This window comes from Passer domesticus, chromosome 1, assembly GCF_036417665.1.
Source record: "Passer domesticus isolate bPasDom1 chromosome 1, bPasDom1.hap1, whole genome shotgun sequence".
NCBI classification, from domain to species: Eukaryota; Metazoa; Chordata; class Aves; order Passeriformes; family Passeridae; genus Passer; species Passer domesticus.
The window spans coordinates 40934630-40955831 of NC_087474.1; the positions used below are offsets into that span (position 1 = coordinate 40934630).

The 21202-nt window shown below is 39.7% G+C and overlaps 1 protein-coding gene across 2 annotated transcripts in view; it reads left to right on the forward strand.

The window, feature by feature from the left end:
- Positions 1-19874, forward strand: part of CNOT10 (CCR4-NOT transcription complex subunit 10) — a 32411-nt gene extending 12537 nt beyond the window's left edge. For both annotated transcript variants that reach the window (XM_064415417.1, XM_064415425.1), the window contains 12 exons: positions 381-498; positions 1367-1516; positions 3240-3442; positions 6003-6124; positions 6715-6891; positions 9476-9556; positions 14200-14313; positions 15659-15789; positions 16541-16576; positions 16678-16805; positions 18064-18139; positions 19584-19874. In XM_064415417.1, the coding sequence (XP_064271487.1) occupies positions 381-498; positions 1367-1516; positions 3240-3442; positions 6003-6124; positions 6715-6891; positions 9476-9556; positions 14200-14313; positions 15659-15789; positions 16541-16576; positions 16678-16805; positions 18064-18139; positions 19584-19738 (1491 nt within the window). In that variant the 3' untranslated portion in view covers positions 19739-19874. The remainder of the gene's footprint in view (positions 1-380; positions 499-1366; positions 1517-3239; positions 3443-6002; positions 6125-6714; positions 6892-9475; positions 9557-14199; positions 14314-15658; positions 15790-16540; positions 16577-16677; positions 16806-18063; positions 18140-19583) is intronic.
- Positions 19875-21202: the final 1328 nt, after the last annotated feature.

Sequence of the window (21202 nt, forward strand, 5' to 3'; positions counted from 1 at the left end):
TTTTTTGGGGTTGTTTTTTTTTCTTTTTGTTGACATTCTTTGGAGGCTTATGTCTTGCTGGAAAGCAGGTTTAACAGAAAACCTTCTGGATCATGAGGTCTGTGTTGGCAGACTAGGAAGATTACAGCCTACAAGGAACTCTGCAGGGAGGGGGCGTGTGGGGAGGCAGATATTAGAAGACAGGTTAGGGATCCTTTGCCCTTAGCCACTTCCATGACAGGATTCTCTAAAGTTCATGACAGAGTTCTTGAAAGTAATGTGGCCTAAACCTAAACCCATTTATTTTTAAATGGCAGGAGAAGCAAGTTTGTGAAGTGACATAACACTAGGAGTAGAAATCACCAACCAAGAGATAACTAACTATTGTTTTTCCTTCACAGTCAGCTCCTTCTCTCTTTCTTAAGAGCAATTTTGAGTATTTGAGAGGCAATTACCGTAAAGCTGTCAAACTTTTAAACAGTGCCAACATTGCCGAACATCCAGGCTTCATGAAAACAGGTAAAATAAAAACCCTTCGTCCTGCAGGTACTTCAGTGTCTAGTATAACAGGACTACTTGTTGATATAAATTTTAAGGATATTCATGATTACTTAACAGTGTCAGCCCTGAAAGTCATGGATTTATATGCTGGATGTGTTTCATCTTTCTTCTTGTATTTTCACACAACACTGTAGTGATTTTCATTGAACATTCTTCTGCATAAGGCTGTGATTGTCCATGAAAATGGATTTCTGAAGCTGTGTTATATTTGCAAGGCTCATGATTGAGTCTCTTAATCAATAAATGAAACAAAAGGCAATTTATTAGATCTAGAATTGAGGCCTCCCTGGCAGTTTTTATGCTTAAAGTTCTCTTTATGATTTAAAATTGTTTTGAAAACTTTACCATCACGTAACTTTTTTGCATTAGCTTTTTTGCACAATATATTGTTCACTTAGTAGCCTTCATAGGCTATGACTAAAATCATGTATGTTTAATTTGCTAGTCTGGTTATTTGGACTTTTAGGGCGGGTTTTTTTCTCTTTTGTCTTTATCATCCATGTTAACCCTGTAAAACTTTAGTCACCAGCAGATAAGGAAAAGTTAAATTCTTTGTCCTTTATTATTTAGAAAAAACCTCTCACAGTGTTACCTGAACATATATTTAGGAAGAAGAGTGCATTTCCTGCTTGTATGGTTAGGTTGCCATAAATATATGTGTATGTCATGTTGGATATTACACTGTCACCCATGAGCATCTTCACTGAAAAAGATGTTTAATAGACTGCCATAATATGCTGACCTGAATATGAGAAAGTGGTTGGAGCATTCATGGGCTTAGCAACAACTTTCAGTTTCTGAAAACGGTGTTTTATTTTTCTCTCAGGTGAATGCTTAAGGTGTATGTTCTGGAACAATCTTGGCTGTATCCACTTTGCAATGGGAAAGCACAATTTAGGAATTTTTTACTTTAAAAAAGCCTTGCAAGAAAATGATAATGCATGTGCACAGCTGGGAACGGGCAGCTCGGATCCAGGTAAGCAAGAGATTAAAACAGATGGTGGAAGAGGGGTTGGCAATTCTAGGAAATAGAGAACAGAAGGTTTGAGTAATTATCAGCAAATTTCCCTTTCCATCTCTTTGTGGAGGGCAGGGTAAGAGGGGTGAGAATTTTCGTGATAACCTGATGTAAGAATGTAGTTGCTGTTGCCAGAAATAAATGATGATGATTAAATATGTTCTTTTTTTTCTTGTTTTTCGTAATGTACCATGGGACAATTACTTCTCTCTTGTTTATAGACTTTGTCCATCAGTTAGAGAGGTATGACAAAAGAGAGTTTTTGTGACCTATTTTGCATGAGTTATTTCTAGTCCTGCTGATATTGTGTAGAATCATCAGGGCATGAAGGATGCCTTCTCCATATTCTAGGTAACGGGGTCTCCTGTTTCCTTGTGGAGAGGGCTCATATTTTCCCTAGCTTTCCTTTTATCACCAACATACCTGTGGAAGATTTTGTTTTTGCTCTTGATGTCCCTAGTCAGATTTAATCCTGTCAGGGCTTTAGCTTTCCAGCCTGGTCCCTGGTTGCTCAGTTTCTCTCTATTCCTCCCAGCTTACTGGTCCTCGCTTCCACCCTTTGTAGGCTTTCTTTTTGTATTTGAGTTTGTTCAGGAGCTCCTTATTCAGGAGGCCTCCTGGCAATTTTTTTGCCTGACTTCTTTGTTTGGATGCATCACTCCTGAGCTTGGGAGAGGTGATTCTTGAATATTAATCAGCTTTCTTGGGCTCCTCCTCCATTCAGGGCTTTATTCCCTGGTATTGTACCAATTGGCCCCCAAAGATGCCAAAGTCTACTTGCCTTAAGTCCAGTGCAGTGAGCTTGCTGTGCATACTTCTACTGTCCTAAGGATCCACTATTTCCCTCTTCATAAAAGGAACTCTTTGCATGTGGTCTTTTTCTCTTCATGTAGCCAGAGCTCATCTGAAATTTCATTGTTTCCTCACTCATCATCCACTAGAGATTAAGTGGGGTGAGACTCCACTATTTCATGGTCCCAACCAGCCCCTCCTTGTTGGTGAGAACAAGGTCCAGTATAGGACTTGTCCTCATTGGCTCCTTCAACATTTGGAGAAGGAAATCATAAACACATTCCAGCAATCTCCTGGATTGTTTATGCCCTCTGTGTTGTCCCAGAGAACAGGACCAGAGCTTGTGAAGATGAGACCTCTCCTATCTGACTATAGAGGCCCTCATCACTCAGTCTTCATCATTTCATGATGAAGTTATAATTGTTTTCATTTCTTGTTTTCTTTAAAATATACTCACTATGAGGCATTTTATTGCTTTTTCCTATTTCTCCCCTAGACCTAAGTGCAGCCTTATGTATTAATGTGAAGACAGAAAGCGTTTTATGCTTGTTAACAACAAAGTGGTTTTCTTATGGAGTCAGCATTCTCTGCAATGGGTGTAGATGTGTATTCTCACAAATCTGGGATTCAGTACTATTGTGTAACACCCAGCTTGTGTGATAAGGAACATATGAGGTTAGCATTTAATGTACTTCAGTCTTCATTAAGAATACAATTAATTTGTCTTTGAAATCAGTTTTGGTATGAGAGAAATTTACAGAGGCTAGTGAATTTCAGCAATGAGAGGGGTTTTTGGTAGCTTTGGGGTGTTTCTCACATCTTCCCTCTTCCTCTTAGTTTTGTGCTGTCTTGAGCTGCACATCCAATATGATGTAATCCTTTTCTGCAGGTAAAAAATTTTCAGGGAGACCCATGTGTACACTACTGACTAACAAGCGATACGAGTTGCTCTATAACTGTGGAATTCAGCTCTTGCACATTGGGAGGCCCTTAGCTGCCTTTGAATGCCTGATTGAGGCAGTCCAGGTTTATCACTCAAACCCTCGTCTGTGGCTGAGAATAGCAGAATGCTGCATTGCTGCCAATAAAGGGGTAAGTAGCTTTGGAAAGTTGCTCTAAAGAATGGCATGTGATTACAGAAAGGTAGAACTAATACCTAGAGTTAAGCTGTGTATTTTGAAGGCCTGGTGTTGTAACACCTCTGTAAATCCAGATTAATTATTTCTTGTGTATATGTATTTTTACGTGTTTAATTTGGAGCTGCAACAGGTGAAGGGAGCTCTTTGCATGTGGTCTTTTTCTCTTCATGCAGCCAAAGCTCATCTGAAGTTTCATTGTTTCCTCACTCATTGTCCACTAGAGATTAAGCAGGGTGAGACTCTGTAGTGTGGGTAGCCGGAAAGTGACAGAGGCTGAGGAAGCAGAGATCAGCCTTCTCCATCCTGAAGCTGTTGGGATCACACCTGCTGGGCAACTGAATCTCTAATTCACCTTCTTCTCCTGGCAAAATTGCTGGAAACCTATTGATGGCAGGCATATTGCATGCCCTCTGGGACATCTTGTTTCCAACCTTTTAATACACGTATGTTTATGATAAACCCATATGATAAAACTCAGAGGGCTGAGGACAGGAAGAAAAAACTGCACCTAAATCATATATCTGTGAAATTAAGATACACTGTACTTGATTCTCTGTAAAACTGTAATTCACCCCTTAAGTGTGGGGGAGTGATGATGTAGTCTGTAATTGCATGATCCTATGCAGTTATTCCCACAGTATGCCCATTTCACTCCTTTCACAGGGTGTGTGGGATGAATTGAGCAAATAGTTATATTTGCTCTGTTTCCCCCCACCCCCGAATTCTCTGTTTTTCCTCTCTGGGTGGCCTCTGTGCATTTATTGACTGCACACTATCCGAATACAAAATTAATAACTTCTCCATTGGGAATTTGAATAATACTCAATATTTTGGTATCTCTATTTCAGAGGACTTAAGAAAGATACAACTTTATAGCAGAGGTTTGCTTGTATACCAATTTCAGAGGCAGAGCAGTGAAGATTCAAGAGTATTGGGTCAAAACTGGACTGACTCCCTGCATTTGCTGTGCTTTATAAAACTCAGGCAATCTGTATGTGCTACTTGTCAGATTGAGTTTTATAAAGCACAGCAAATGCAGGAAGAACAGCTTTCTTCATACTAATTTTGCAATTTTCTGTATCAATCCTACTGGATGCAAGTCAGAAATAGATAGACACATCTGATCATCTAATGAAAAGCTGAGTATGAGAGTGGATTAGTGGTTTTGTGGCAAAAATCCAAAGCTAGGATTCCATTTACAAGGATAGTATTTAGCAGTCTGGCAATGGGAAGCACAGATCCTTATGTGGCACTTCCCTATTTACTGCAGACTAGCCAAAGTAGTAGCTTATGCCAGGTTCCTGAGGCTTTCTTCCTGTGCAGTTATGATGATGTGTGGTGTACCAGAGAGCTTGAATTCATGTCAAAAAACAGCTTGTTGTTCCCTAAATTTGTAATGTTAAAAGAAAAAACAAAAAAAACCTTGGATGCTAGTAATATTAAAGGCAAAGAGAAAGTGTCTTTAAATTGTTAGATTTGCAACACGACAAATGAGGCCCTAAAGTCAATATTATGTTCAATTTGACCTTGTAACTCAATTTGCAGTAATATTCCTTTATATCTAAGCATAGATTCATATTTATGCTCTGAATACTATCTAGAAAAGCAATTTCACTAAAGGTAATTTTCACCCACTTTAGTATTTTATAAACATAAAATATAAATGGAAGAATATTCCTTTTTAAACACCTTTTTTGAAATATGTGCTTCATGTCCAAACTCAGTGTGTGTATTTTTTATTTGGAAGTAAATGCTACTATGTCAATATTTTTACAATAGATTCTGATAATTTTTTTTGAAAAGGCATAGCTATTGAAAGTCCAGATTTAGGACAAGTTTTTTCTTAAAACTGCAGCTCTTCATCACTCACTAAACTTACCAGTGAAGTTAAGATGGCTCATGGTAAAACAGCCAAACAAACTCCAGTAAACATGGTGTAGAGATAATTCTTGGGACTGCCAATTAGGGTACTTTAAGTTCATTTGACCCCCAGAATGTGTCTGCATACTCAACAATCAATTAAACAAGTTAATTTAATGTATCTTTGCATATGTTGTTGTTCAGCTTTGTGCTCCCCATGGAACAGTTTGGGAGCAGCTTTTCCAAAGAGTGTTCTGAGTGCTGTGTAAGCAGGGAGAGAAGATGGCAAGCGTTGCAGTGCCAAGTCTGAATGTTATGTGGCAGATCAAATTATTTCTTTTTAGATATCCTGTCAGTTCTTTTAATATGACTTGGTTCATTGTTCTTTTGCTTTCAAAACAGAGGAGAAACTAGGTCAGTAGGCTATCAGACAAGCTGTCAGAACTAATCTGTGCTTTCACTGTGTGCAGTAAAACCCCTCTGCAACACAAAGACAATAGAAGGTGCCTGATCCTTCATTGTACTTCAGATTTAAAACTGTATCCATTATTCTTATATTTTAGCAGGGTTCAAGGTCTTCTTTCAGCCTTCACTTACTTTGTCAAGCTCTCATTCAATAGCCTTGATATTTAAGCTCTTTTTTTTCCTTTTAGACATCAGAACAAGAGACTAAAGGTCTTCCCAGCAAAAAGGGAATTGTGCAATCAATAGTAGGTCAAGGCTACCACCGTAAGATAGTCCTAGCATCCCAATCCATACAGAATGTTGTTTATAAGTGAGTATGTTTTCCATGAGTTATTTATTTTGTTTTTATAGCTTTGTTAAGGATATATATCTGTTTATCAGAGATTTTTAAAGTGTTGTGGAATAACTGTTCATTCATGTAGTGAAGAGAAAGGCATGCTAAAATGCTTGGTGAGTCTTAAACATCATTTTGTGCCTCCTCTGTGATAGCCAGCAGAGGGCTTAACTGTGTGTTTTATTGTAAGTAAGATGAGCATTAAAGCTTACAATTTATTTATCTGAAATTTTATTTTCAGATAGCTAAATCTGTCCTCTTTTTCTCACTTAAAAATATATTTTCAGTAATCCACTTTAGAAAAATGCAGGAAGAATCTAGTTGCTCTGCCATAAAACTTCACAAGTGAAATCAAGAAGTTATGTAGTCTAATCTATTGGGGCATTATTGTGTATTTTCAGTATGTAAAGATAACAAATCTTAATAAATTAAATTTGGTATATAAAAATGTTATTTAACATTTTTAGGGTGAAGTTTTCTCTGCATTCAGGTATTTTTGGAGCTCTGCTTTTATTTTTAATTTAGTAGGATTGCTACTTATTGGTCAACTTCTGTGTCTCTTTAAGTGATGGGCAGTCCTCAGCAATACCTGTAGCCAGCATGGAGTTTGCAGCGATTTGTCTAAGAAATGCCTTGCTGCTACTGCCAGAAGATCAACAGGAGCCTAAGCAGGAAAATGGATCTAAAACTAATAATCAGCTGGGGGGAAACACCGAAAATACTGAAAGCAGTGAAGCATGCAGGTAAACAGAATTGAATATAAACCATTCTTTTTGTCCAGAGGAACTTTGGGCCAACGCTCTGTATCTGCAATTTACCTTGTTTGGCTAGCAGAAAAACAGAACATATTTGTAATGCTCTTAATAATGCTGCTATGTTCAAGGAAATAGTTTAGCTGCTTGTTGTTTAAATTTAAGAATAACATACTGAGTTGATTCCTCCTGTCCCTAACAACTTTTATTAAATTAGACAGTGAAATTATTTTCTCCCTTGGCCATCTTTTTTTTTTTTTTCCCTGTGCTGCAAATGTTATGTTTTCCCACACCCTCCTGCTGTGCATATTGGTATTTCTCTAATTGTAAGTGAAGCTTCACGTTACAGTGATTTTGTGTGTGAGCACACGTGCGCCTTGTACTTGATTCAATATATATCTGAATGTCTGGAAACTCAGTTGTAAACATTTCCCCATTATCAGATTTGACATTCATCAGCTCTAGTATACTTTGTTGTGTTTGCATTAAAATGGGAAACCAGATTTAGAAAGTAAGTAGGAAAGCAGCATGGAGCTATTGTATAATAAATCATATTATGCAGAAAAGAATTTAAGAAAAATCTTTTCTGTCAATAAATTTCAGAAACAGTAGTTTGAAGACATGTATGTTAAAGGAAGTTGGTTTCATTTATCGCATAACCTCATACATTCTGGACTTCCTTTTGAAGAATAACTTTCATTAAAGACCATTTTGAGGGTAAATGTTACAATAACTCATCTGGAAAAAGTTTCTGTGGTAGAACTTGACCTACTTAGAGAGTAATGAAAAAACACACTGGTTTTGTCAGACCTGAGTACAGATAAATGTTAAGAAGATGAGATCCATTTGTCACAAGGCAGGATTTACTGTACATATACTATGTTGTGTAGGCACAAGGTGCATCCTCATATTCTGAGGTTGTCTGCAGAGAGACTGTGGCTGGGGGTCAGTGGCTGTTGCTGTTTGCAACAATATTTGAAAGCTGCTCTCTATAATCCTGTTTTTTCAATTACAGTCTGTCTTGTCAAGTGACCAAATGATTTATAAATGTTGGAGGGAGGAGGGGGTGGTTGTGGGTTTTTATTTTTGTTTGGTTGGTTGTTGTAGGTTGTTGTTTTTTCTTTTTCTCTTTGCTGAGGTTGGAGGTTCTCTGGCAACTATGTATGCAGCCCATTGAGATGAAGCTTCTCTGGTTTAAATGGGACTTCAGTTTTAAGGTTTTGGGGCTCACTAAGGGGCAGTGATGAAAACAAAGTGGTGGCCCTTACTCAGACAAGACCTCCTTTTTTGTTTTCTATTGGGGTGGTTTTTATTTATTTTTGTAGGAGTGAGGAAAGGAAAACATGCCCTGTATGGGAAGATCCTTTGCTGCCTTCTGCTTTCAAAACCAGATGCTTCTTCAGCTGAAAAAAAAGCTAAAGAAAGGACTCCCTCATATCTCCCAGCAGTCATTGCCAATTTCAAAATATCCAACAAAGGAGGTTGTTCTTGAATTTCTGTGTCACATTCTGAAAGGTTCTCTAAGGATTTGTTCCTTCTGACAAGGGAACCTCTGTGAGAGAACAGTAAAACATACAAGGCATTTGAAGAAAATCACACTAATTGAACAGGATGGTTTTAAAGCAAATCCCACTAATTGAGCAAGCTGACTCTTAAGGCAGATTCTTATTCACAAGAAAAGAGTGAATACTTTCAGTAGTTAAGGGTATTTTTTTTAACTAATTTTTGGTAAAGGCATGAAGTACATACTCTGCAACAGTATTGAGTATGGATTTCCTTGGAGATTTGTGCTGTATGTTTTGAATGTTGGAGTTGTCTTACCTATTTGTAATAGACAGACATGAAACTCATAAATTAAGTTCTTGTTAAGTGGACAGATTCAGTTTCAATTCTGAATTTTCTTTTAAATCTTTTTCTAGACCTTGGTGTTTCTCACTGCCAAGATACAGCCATTAGCTGTCTCTTCAATTCTCATTCCAGGAGGCCCTTTCAGCTTATTGGAGGGTGAAGTTTCATATTTCTTAAATAGAATGAATACTCCCCCAATGCTCCCCTCAAAAAAACAAGGTATAATTTTAAGAAAGTGGAATTTTATTTGGAGAAAGAAAAAAATAAGAGACATTTTGTAATAAAGGGTAGCTAAAAGTCTAAAGGAAGCTGTAGCACTTTGTGGGTTATCTTTCTAGAGTATTTATGTAACTAGTTTTTTAGAGGTCTAGAGAGAAAACTAGTTTACTGCTTTTCCTACAGGCTGAAAGAAGAGAAGCTACAAATGCAGCAAATTCTGTGTCCCTCTAGTTAAAAATGCTTATCCTACACTGAACTTCAAAAATAGCTCAAGGCTGTGAAGAATGGTGTGGGTTGTTTGGTCTGTCAGTCAAATTCTTTCCAGCAAGTGTCCCACTTCTTCCTTCTCAAATAGAATGGTTAGGATAAGAGCGTGTGCTGCAATCTGTGAATAACTTCAACTCCCTCTATTTTAGGCTGCTGAATTTATGTTCTTTTAAATGGAGTGAGTAAATACACTGAGAATTTTTAAATTGTCTATTGTAGTAATACAGTGTTTTTATTCTAGCAATAAAAGTCATGAAGGGGATAAATTCATTGCAGCTCCTCCTTCTTCGCCTTTGAAGAAACAGGAATTGGAGAATTTAAGGCAAGTAAATAATATAAAATATCCACCATTAAAAAAGCCTCTTCCTTAATTGTGATTCCTAGGGGTTTTTTTGTAGGCACCTGCAGTGTTGAATTGTAGCTGGTAATCTTTTTTTCAAATGTGTGTGCTTCCTTTCTTCTGGGCTTTGAATTTGAACAAATAGAAACCATCCAGAATTTCAGCTTAGGTAGATCAGTCTGTTTGTTTCCAGTATTGTAAGTTTGGTGCTATATATTTGGCAAAGCTGAAAATATCAAGTCTCTAAGGACAAATCTAAAAAGCCTGAGAATGGCTGTTGACATTGGTGGAAGGGGATGGAAATTACTGTATGTACCTTTTCCCTTTAAAGCCACAATAAGGCTAGTTTAGAATTCAGTCCCCATGTTACGTGCTTGTTGGATGGGGAAAAAAATGAAAGTGGAAAGCAGCATAGCTGCTATTACCAATGAGAGTGGTGTTCCTTTCAGCAGGAATAAATCCATAGTTTGCATAAAATGAAAGTAAAAATGCCTCTGTCCAGGCATTTGACTTTCTCACAGTGGAAAAATATAGGTAAAATTTCACTGTAGATTTCTTATGTGTTTTCAAAGACCCTTAAACTGCCTGTTCAGGAGTCTGAATGTCTCCAGATGGAATAACTCATGTGTGTGTAAATAAATATCATGTTATCTGGAGCCTCTTTACTTTTCCCCAACAAGATTTCAGGTTACTGGCAATGTTAATTATTTCAGGTGGCTTCCAGCCTGTTGAAAATCTCTTACTATAAAGCTTGCACCTGTTTAGAAAAAATAAATCTGTTTTAAGTTTCTGTTGTGGACAAAGCATACAATAATTTCCCACTTGAACTCTTAGGTAAACATTCTGTTTCAGCCTAACCCCAGGTAACCTATGTTTTATAATGACCAGCTTAACCTTTCTGTTGCTCCACTACATGTAGCAAATCTTCTTGTACTCATTTAAAAGTGCTTCAGGAGGAATCTGTGAGGCTATGTTGATTATTTATTCTGGAGTGGTACAAGAGTGTGCTACTTGAAATGGAACACGCTGGATTAAAAACAGTGATGTGGGTTGCTTGTGGGTTTTGTGGGATTTTTCTCCTCCTGACCGTTGAAAATGTGGCTGCCACATGTCAGTATTACATGGTGTCACTTTGTGATTTTTTTTTAAATACATAGTCTTATCTTTCACAATCAGCTGTTGTTATCTACTGATGAAGTCTGACAACATGTCAGGAAAAACTTAGCACTTCAGCAAGAAGTGAGCTGCTTCTGGTAAAGAATTTCATATAAGAAAAGGAAAAACATTGGGTTTTTTTTTTCACTACATGCTTTGGTTTAATCTAGAGGACTACACATTCCTAGAAAGCGATTCTGCTGAAACAGTTTCTAAGCTTCTGGAGATGTGGATAGCAATATGTTACACTCAAATAGTAGTCCTGTAGCCTTGCTCACTAAGGAGCTAAGTGAGAAAATTGAAATTCTTGTTGAGTCCAGGAAAATTAAGAAAAAAGAATTCTGAATGTTGTCAAGGATTATCCTAAGGAGTAGATATCTGTTCAGTTTTTTCCTGGTGAGTTGCTGAATTGAAAAAACTTCTATTGCTTCTAGAACTGAAATGGGACTGTGAATGCCTTTTTGGGATGATTTTATACAGTTGTGCATCCTAGTAAGGATTCAAAATGCCTGACTTAGCTTTGCCCCCAAACAGTTTTTGAAAGCTAAAGATATAATCTAGAAAAGGTTTACATGTCCTATATATTGCTTGATACTTCTGCACAAATTGGTGGACTAGTTGAGTGGATTTTTCTTATAATAAGCAGTAATTAAATTGCAGGGTTTTAAAAGCAGCAATCAGAAGTCTGAGGACACCAATCATTGCTAAGAATTTATGCATTGGAAGTAGAAACTCCAGGTTTTTCTTCTGAGTTTCTTTTAAACAATTTTCCTTGCTGTTTGTCATCCTTGGACAAGCCAATTCCCCTGGTGTGCTCTCAGGCTGTGGTATGTTCCACACACCACGGCCACCTAACACTGTTTGGATACATCAAGAGAAAAGAAGTTCTGGTAGACCACAGTTTTACATTTGGAAAATTTTGTGGATTTTATTGTAAAAGTTGAGATGGACAGCTACTGACTCTATTATAGTCTTTCTCCCTAGATTGAAGATGTTGTGTAAGAACCTTAGTTTTCCCCCTCAAAGCAGATAGAGATAAAGGAATCATTTGATTGTTTGTTTTCTCCACACTTATCCAGTTTTGCCCCAGTTATCCATTTAAAGGTTTGCAGTGGTCTGTTTGGCCCTGTCACAATACTGGAAGCTTACAGTGATTATCACCCATAGCTGTTTCACTCTCTTCTTCCTCACTCTTAGCCACTGTGTAGTTCTTCCCTCATCTCCCCTTTGCTGGTGCTGATTTTCCCCTTGGAGTAATCACAGTCTGCATTCTGTATTTCTTATATTTTGTATTGTTTGCCAGTGTTGAAACATAAAAAGTAGGTATTTTGTATCCATTGTTTGGCTTAGCTATTTAAAATTATTTCACATTAGTGATGTTCTCTTAATGGTTTAGAAGTGTCATTTTTGGTGCCTTCATACTAAGTTTTGAAGGACTGGATTTGCTCTGGCTTGCCATTTCCCTGAGAATTAAGGCAAGTCAGATGTGGAGTTTGGGTTCCGTAAACTTACAGTCTGTGTGGGCTGACAAATCCTGTTGCCTAGACCTACACAAGAGGCTGTTTGACATAATCTGGCAGTTTAAAAAAACATTTTTCTTTTTCCTAGTGCAAAGGCAGTTTTATTTAGGGCATGCAGAGGCTCGGTGATGCTGGAAGTCTGCCGTGCTCAAAGGCGACCCGTGGAGTTTTGTCAGAATCCTGACCGGGGTGAAAAACTAGTTTGTCTTTTCCCTTGTGGTGCAATTCTTCTGCTCCGGTTGGCTGTCAGCTCTCCTGAGTGTTTGGTTCAGCCAACTCAACAATGGATCCAAGTGCAGGAGCACAACTGCACGGGAGGAAACCGGAATGTTTTCCTCCTTAGATGGCTGTTGCTGAAGGCTTTTGCCTGCTCTTATGTGGCAGCAATCAGTGGCTACTGCTTAGAGCACAGGAGTAGGTTTCATCCTGTTGTGTGATTGGAGCATGTGTTGTGTTCGAATTTACACTTGCAGAAATAAAAATAGGCTTTAAAAAAGTTGTGGGAAAGAGCAGTAATAACCAACTCTGCAGGCCCTGACTTGTGTCTAAGGGTATTTTGCTGGTGACACGCAGCATCTCTGCTAGTTTAAAAGCTGTACTTCCTTGAGGCAGAGACAAAAAGTGGCTAGTTAGAAGCAGGCTGTTATTGCAGAGGTTTTTTTTCCCCATTCCATCCCCCTCCCCAGTCACAACCTTTCAGAAATATTTTAGGTTTGGGTCTTGAGCTGGGGAAGCTTTCCTCTCCCTCTCTCAAGCTTTTGTATGTGCTCAGATTTGATGTGACATCTGGACACGGTGGAGAGGAAGTGGGGGGTAGGGGGAAACACTGGAGAAGTTTCTTATCCTGCTTATGCATAATTAAGGAGCATGCCTCCTGGGAAAGGGGAATAAAGGCACCCCAGGTCCTGCCATGAATTACATGACTTACTGCTGGACCGAAAGTGGGCTTGACAGTTGCCAGAAGGTTGGTGCAATAACAGCCCGCCTACCAGCGGGAGAGCCGGCGGCTCTCCTCCCCTCGCTCCCAACGTGGCACCCCGCTCAGAGCATCCACTGCTCCTCCCTGGAGAAGAACAGAGTCCTGCTCACAGCAGGGCGTCACGGGCACAGCCTTGTGCCCTGAGGACAAGGCAGCCTGCACTGAAAGATGTTTTACCAAGTGGAAAATATCCCCAAGAACAGTGTTTGGAGAGGGGGGCAGTTATTACAAAGTGTGAAGCTTGGCCTAATGATGGCGTCCTGATGTGGGGTTATTGTTTGAAGATGGAAAATGTGAGTAGTTCAGATTTCATTAAATGAACTAACGGAGATTTTCTGGTTTTGGAAAGATAAGCAAGTCTGTGATGGCAACAAAATGCCATGGATCACTCAGAGTCTTGGCACTGGGTTACAGCCCCCAGTTGAACACAAAACTGGCAATGCCAAATTCTCCAGTTTGTCTCCCTGTGTGCAGATGTTGTTCAATAGAACAGTGAAATATGTGACAGCTTAATTGATAGCTACTGTGTGTCTGTAGATTGTGTCTTATAGCAAGCTAGAAATGTGCTGCTCTTCTGTACAACAGAAGGTGAGGGCAGAGGAGTACAAATGAGAGTCCAAGGCAAGACCAGTAACGAGAGTGGGAGACAGGGAAACTGTCCATGAGAAGAATGACACATGGTGAAGTCCATCTTTTTTTAGTCTGTTATTTATGATGAAAACTGCAAAATCTTAGTGAGCACACCATGGTGATCCTTGGTTTATATTGGTAGGATAATCAAGCCCATAAATAATGAAAACTAACTTTTACTTCATAGTTAAATGAGAAGTCATTATTGAAAGTTTGATATACTTCTTTAACACTACACAAGAAAGAAGATTTAACAGGTGCATTTGGAATAACAGAATTCTCCATTTAACATATTGACTCTCTCCCCCTTCCCTTTTTTTTTTTTGTCTGCTTCCTTCCAGGTGCTCGATCCTTGCCTGTAGTGCTTATGTGGCTCTGGCTTTGGGAGATAACCTTATGGCATTGAATCATGCAGATAAACTTCTGCAGCAGCCAAAGCTCTCAGGGTCTCTTAAGTAAGTCTGATGGGGTCACTTCTTTCTAGCCCTGATTTTTGCTGGACATTCTGAGTTGAAGCTTCCAGTGTCTGTAGTTGGTGCCAAATCTGTGTCTGATGTAAAGAATTGCTTGGCCTGCTCCTGTTCTTGTTGAAGCCCTGACTAAATGTCCACTGACACACAGGAGCATGAATCCCTTCTTTGTGTATGAATTCCACATAATTTGGAATCAATTGCTGCTTTTGTTACTGTTTCTCCAGCTCTGGGTCCCATGCAGCAGCAGGACCATCAGGTCTCTGTCGTGATTCACTGCAGGGTTGCACATGCTTGGCACAGCACAAGGGACAGGGATGTGCAGCTCTGGGTAGCCAGCATCAGCCCAAGCCCACACAGCTGAAAGGTTACTTATGAAACTACAGCCTCAGAGGGGAAGGTTTGCTCAGTCACTCAGGGTAACAGATCTTGTGTGTGCACGACTGTCACTTCACCTGCTACTGCTGCTGATGTAGGTTCCATTCTTCAGTTTCTCCTGTTCACCTCTCATTTGGCACTGTATTTCTTTGAAGGATTTTCAAAGTCTATTCTTTTTCTACCTGCCAGTTCTCAAAAAGCTCTACAAATTCGAAGAAGACAACTTCAGTCCTATCCTTCTGACACTGTGCATTTAATGCACAGAATAAAGTATAGCAGAAGTTTTTACAGTACTAATATTGTTCAAAACTGGTAATGTAGAAGGAAGGCAAGGAAACTTGTGTTTATTTTTATATGCTGGCACCATGCTTTAAACTGGTCCATGCCAATTAAATTCTTTGGCTTCTGTTCTTCACACTACTGCAGCTCATCCTTTTGCACAGTCATTGTGTTAGCAAGATCTTTGAGGAGTTTGCAAGGTAACACATAATTTTGTGTTACTGTTATGTAATGAAAGAAATGCTAAATAACAGGTCTTTCGCAAAGACAAAGAGGTGTGTATCTTGGTCCCAGGAAAATAGGTGCTTTATTTTTATTGAATGTAAAATAATGTAACACTTTAAATTGTAGATCTATCTGTATTCTGGGGTGGCTTTTCTTAATTCTCTGAATAAGGCCCCACCAAGGTACTTTCTCTGTGTTATGGAAACTCCTGTGGATGATGAATTGTCATTATTCAGGTGTGGAATTTTTTTATAACTTTGGTGCCTAAAAGCAGTAAATGGTAGAACTGGCTATTATGACAACACCTTATGGGCAAGTTAACTTCCCTGCTATTGTTCCTAGTAGCAGTTCCCGTTTGTTCACATTAAAAACTGCATTGTTTGTCCCTCATAACAAACTGTGGGGATTGCTGTGCTGACATTTGTACCCTGACCCTTTGCTGTTGTAGGTTTCTCGGGCATTTGTATGCAGCAGAAGCTCTCATCTCTCTAGACAGAATATCTGATGCCATCACTCACTTGAACCCCGAGAATGTCACTGATGTTTCCCTTGGGATCTCTTCAAATGAGCAGGATCAAGGTTAATGCATCCACACTTCATTATAACTGGTTATGCTTTCAGCTGCCTTCCTGATGTAACTTTGACACAAATATAATGATGATTAAGACATTTTGTTTTAATACCTGTAGGTTATTGCAGGGTGTGGGAGGGTGTTGTTTGTGGTTTTGTTGTTGTACTTTTATATTCCTAGCTTCAGTTCCCACTTTGTGTTTGGTGTGTCTTTTCCTTGTTTGTCATTCCTATGAGGTGGTTAATTCTGTAGCATTAATAGGACTGTATATTGTAGTATTTTGACTTGTTTGAAGGAAACTTTTGAGAGTTGCTTTTTTTAAGTGCTATTATGGTTAAGTTTGAGTTTTATACCATCTCTTCCAGCTTTTTGGTCTTTAAACCAGGCTTTGTCATACCACTGCAGTCTGCTTTAGTGAGAGAGAACTTAGTTAATCTGTATCTTAGTCTTCTTTTTGGGAGTGTATATTCTGTCAGGGAAAAGTACTTCAGAACCATTTGTATAGTGGAGTCTACAGCAGCTCTGATTCCAGTGACATGCCTGCAGTTTAAACTCCCTGTACTCGTCTGCAAATCTAAAAGCACAACACTGAAGAGAGGAAGTCTTGAATGACGTAAACTCTTGAGCAAACTGATCTGTTTTCCCTCTTTATTGTCAGACTGAAGAAAGCAGAAAATTTGTATCTTTGTATTATTTTTTTAATAACCTTTAAAAAAGGTCACAGAACATGATGTGTTTGTGTATGTTTTTCCTTTGCAGGGTCTGACAAAGGAGAGAATGAGGCAATGGAATCTTGTAAGTACCAGCCACTGTATTCAGCAGAGTACAAGAACTTACTTGGCCAATTGGAATAAAAGTGTAAGGAAAAAAAGAATTTTATTTTCTTTTAATTGCAGCTGGCAAGCAGACACCACAGTGCTACCCCAGTTCAGTCACGTCTGCTCGAACAATGATGTTATTTAACCTTGGAAGTGCTTACTGCTTGAGGAGTGAATATGACAAAGCTCGAAAGTGTCTTCATCAGGTATGGAAAATAAATCTCAAGGCAGCTTTAGGAACAAATGTACTTCCTTCAAAGTGCCATTCTGATCACAGTGAAATCTGGTGATTTCACAGCCCAGGCTTATTTGCAGACCCTGCTGAGATGGTGGCTTTATTCTGTCTTTATGAACCCGTCTCTATTAAAAACAAAAGTAGTTCCAAATTTCTTACTTGTGTAAGAAGTTCAGTACCACTATAGGCAGCATTTTATTTTCCTTAGGTCATATCAGAACAGTGGAAGATGGCTGGGAAGCCTTTTCACGTTTTTTAAGTTAACTTGTTTGAGTTTTTTTGTGGTCTTTTTAATGGTCTAGTATTAATTGTTATAATTCAGAGAAGGTTTTCTCCCTAGTCATTTAATAACTCGCCATCAGAACTACTATCCTTAGGGCTGTGAGAACAAACTGCAATTCTGCTGGAAGTATGCTCCTTGTCTGCCTCTTGTCCCAAGAATTCTCAAGTACTGCTTTTGAAATGCTGTCTCCACTTAGCCTGCTCTTGCTCATGGTTGGGACCCATCTCTTTCAGTCGTGATGTTTCTGTTTTTGCAGCCACTCCTGTCTGTCAGGAAGACTGCTTGGATGCATTGTTGAGCTACAAACTGAAACAGCAGCTTCCAAATTACTTCACAGTGGTTGTGTCTGTGAACAGATTCAAATTCTATGAGGCTCTCAGCTACTTAAGGCAGTTGTTTGGCTCTTTTTCCTCCTGAGGCTTCTTATGATGGGACAGGTGTCTCTGCTTGGGCTCTGTAACACCTGTGTAAAGCCCAGAGGAGTGCAAGGCCACCCATGGATAGAAAATATGGTGGAGCTCTGCATCCACAGTAAATTCATTGACTCCATAGGTAAAAAATGGTTGTATATGGAAAGCTAATAACAGTCCTTGTTAACTTTGTGTCCTGAACTTTGGAGCAGTGGAAGTTACCTTCTTCACCTGACACCTCCCCAGGAAACCACGCTAGGCTGGCCCAAGAAATACAGATCCATATGAGCATAAGCACACAGCAGATGGTCCTGCTAATTAGTGTGAAACAATCTTGCTATGTAGATAATCTTGCAGTCTCTCCTTGCATGCTTAAAACTGATGGAGTGTATGAGTTTGAAAAAATCTGGTCTTAGTTGATGAATCGTTATTTAGTTTTGTTACCTAAGATGGTGGTAGCAATCTCGTCAAGCAATCTTTGTTCTGCATCTTTCTCTTAAGCACTTTTTCTCTCCACCCTCTTCTTTTTCAATAAGGCTGCTTCACTGATCCACCCCAAAGAGATCCCTCCAGAGGCCATCCTGCTGGCTGTGTATCTTGAATTGCAGAACGGTAAGCTGGGAGATGTTCCTGCAACCTGGATCTGGGATACAAAGGGAGGAGGGCAGCACTCATCACTCCTACCCTCTAGAGAGAGTTGTGCCAGTATTTTGAGCAATACCCTTTAGGCCTGCCTCCATCTTACAGTGCTGTGGATCCATGTATGTGAACCTTTACTTCCACAGTTTATTAGCATCCTATTCTTACACATTCCACACCTCCTAAATATTAATTTCCTGAGCTGAAGTTTTCTGTCTTGGTGCAGAAGTCAGCAGTCTTGGATAGGCTCAGTAAAACCCTTGATGAAGTTTCTACTATAAAGAGGGTTTTAAAAGGTTTCTCCATTAAAAGCCAACAATCCAGGTTTCCCAAAGAAGTTGTGTCAAGGCTTGTGTAGCAAGTATGGCAGCAAAGCTTGTACTACTGATAACTTTCTCTTCCACAATGCTTTCCTTTGAAGGTTCACTTCATTGGTAGGAGGAGAAAGCTCTAGGTAATGGGAAACTGGAAAGGTTGCACTTGGATTCTGCAGGGTGAGCAGACTGGTGCAGCTGCTGCTTGAACCTCTCATGGTTTCAGATCTGTGCCCTTCAGGGGACACTTCATACCCAAGTGTTGTGAAATGTTCTGTGTGCCTGTTCCCCTTCAGTGATATTGCACTGCAGGCAGGCAGAGGATTTGAGCATTTGCATTTAGAATTGAGACTTCTGCAAAACTTTTCTTACAAAGATGTTTCTGAATTGGAATTGTGGAAACCTTTATTTCTGCAACAAAGATGTACAGAACAGAAGAGATTCAAAAGTGGGGTTTACATCCCTCACTGTCTTCTAAGTACATGACTTAGATGCTAAAGACATTTTTTGTTCTATAAAGACAACAAAATGGTGCCTCTCTTCTGAAACAACTTCAGGGAAAGAAAATTATGAGGGAGAAATACTCTCCTCACAACTCAGTGCCTTTTCTCCTGTAATTTTACAAGTTTAATTTTTAACAAAAAGTTTTCCATGTCTGTTGGTAGTTGTTTGATGGACCATACATACAGTTGAAAATCAGATTTCTTCTTTTAAAAACATCTTTTATTCCGTTGGCATTTGCATTACTGTCTGCAGTGTCACAATGTGAATGCATTTTGTGTGAGAGCTAGAGCCTCACTGTGCAGCTGGGAGAGAGAAGAGGTGACCTTTGGGAAATTAGAAGGTGCTTTGGCATCTTCCAGCTCTGAGGTAAAAGCTTGATGTCTTCAGCTAAGAATAGGTAGACTCAATCAAAACTAATTTTTTTCAAATTTCCTGTTGTCCACTGCTTTTCCTATCTGTGCCAGCATTTCACTGGAGAGGAAGGAGTGCTGCTGTACCTGGCCTGGGCCCAGGGCTGGCTCATCAGCTCTGTCCCTGAACAGTAATTCATATGTCATTAAATGGTATTTTGGGTTTTTTAATTGAAACTTGTCTTGTAGGTAACACGCAGCTGGCACTGCAGATCATCAAGAGGAACCAGCTGCTCCCTTCTGTGAAAACACTCTCTGACATGAGGAAAAAGCCTGTTTTCCAGCCAGTCCACTCCATCCAGCCCATTCAGATGCCAGCTTTCACCACTGTTCAAAGGAAGTGAGGTTGTGCTTGAACTTGCTGCTGCCCTGGTCAGGGGGGCTTGGGATTTTGTATATTTTTTTTAACCTAGGACACCTGAATACCCCAATTGCTGGAGTGTGTTTATGTAAATTTTTAATAAAAGATGTAAACCAAAAGGCTTGTTTGTAAAGGTTATTTCATGAATGAGGGGAGGTTAGTACCTGCTTTGAATGGGAATGGCACTTTTTTACCCCCAAAAAAATATTATGCAAGTGTGTGATGCAGCTCTTTTTGAAGAGAATAGAGGGGAGAGCAGTGAGTGGAGAAAACCATTTACCTGAAGTAAAGTCCTGCTGAAGGAGCAGTTGAGCTGTTGTGTTGGCTGTTGTTTTGACACATGTAAGTCATGCTCTTCCTCAACAAAGAGAGAACCTGTTGGCTTTTTTTTTTTCCTTTGTGGTTTTTTTTCTCCTGTCTCCCTGCTTCTCCTTTGCCCAACAGAATGGTGTAATGGTGCAGCTATGGAGGAAGCAGGGATCTGGTTATAAGAAAAAGGTTGGGTTTGGGGTGGTTTTTTGTAGGTTTTTCTTGTGGATTTTTTTGGTGGGAAGCAGGGGATTGGGTGCGTGGGGGTTTTTTGGGGTGTTTTTGATATGGTTTTAGGGTTTTTTGGGGTTGTTTTTCTTTGGGGTTGGGGCGAATTGTGGCAGTGTTTTAATCTAGTTTCCAATGTAGAGGAATACCTTGCTCTTTAACAAAAAAAAAAAAAAATTAAATTGCCTTTTAAGCAAAGGAAGATGGAGCATAATCAAGGAGCCTCTGGTTACTTACTGTGAGCACAGGAGGGGAGGGGAGGCATAAGATAATTGGAGCTCAGCACTCCTCTCGCAGTCCCTCCAGGGCTGGTTTGTGCCATTTCAGCTATCCTGATAATCTCCAGGGCAGAGCTGAGCTACCACCTTATCTCCTGTGCTGCTGGCATTGTACTTTGCCTCCAGCCAGCAGCAAGAGGTCACTTCTCCCAGCAGCACCTTGGATTCGAGGCTGCCCCTTTGCTTTCAGTACTGTGAGGATGAGGGAATGCAGATGTGTCCAGGAGAGGAAGGCACAGCAGGATTTGTATCCATCATCTGGGAGAAACCAGCGGCCAGAAACAGCACAGCAAGTGTATTCAACAACGTGCAAGTTGTGGAGTGAGCACAGCTGTGGCTCCAGCAGAAGCAGGACAGAGCAGGCTTGAGACCTGCTACTCCAACTCGTGTCAGGTTTTCAATCCTTTCAGAGTACAACCCAGTAGCTGCCTTTCTCGGGAACTTTTCTATCACTGAAATGCGCCCTTGTCCTCAGGTAGGGGCAAGGAGTTTGGAATCACTAGGAATAAAAAAAGTATCAGGCGTTTAAGTTGGTAGCGATCACCTTTCTGAACGAGACAAGAAAGGGCGCTGATAGATCTTTTACCTCCGAGTAGATTGACTGATTAAATACAAAAAGGTTCAAGATGCTC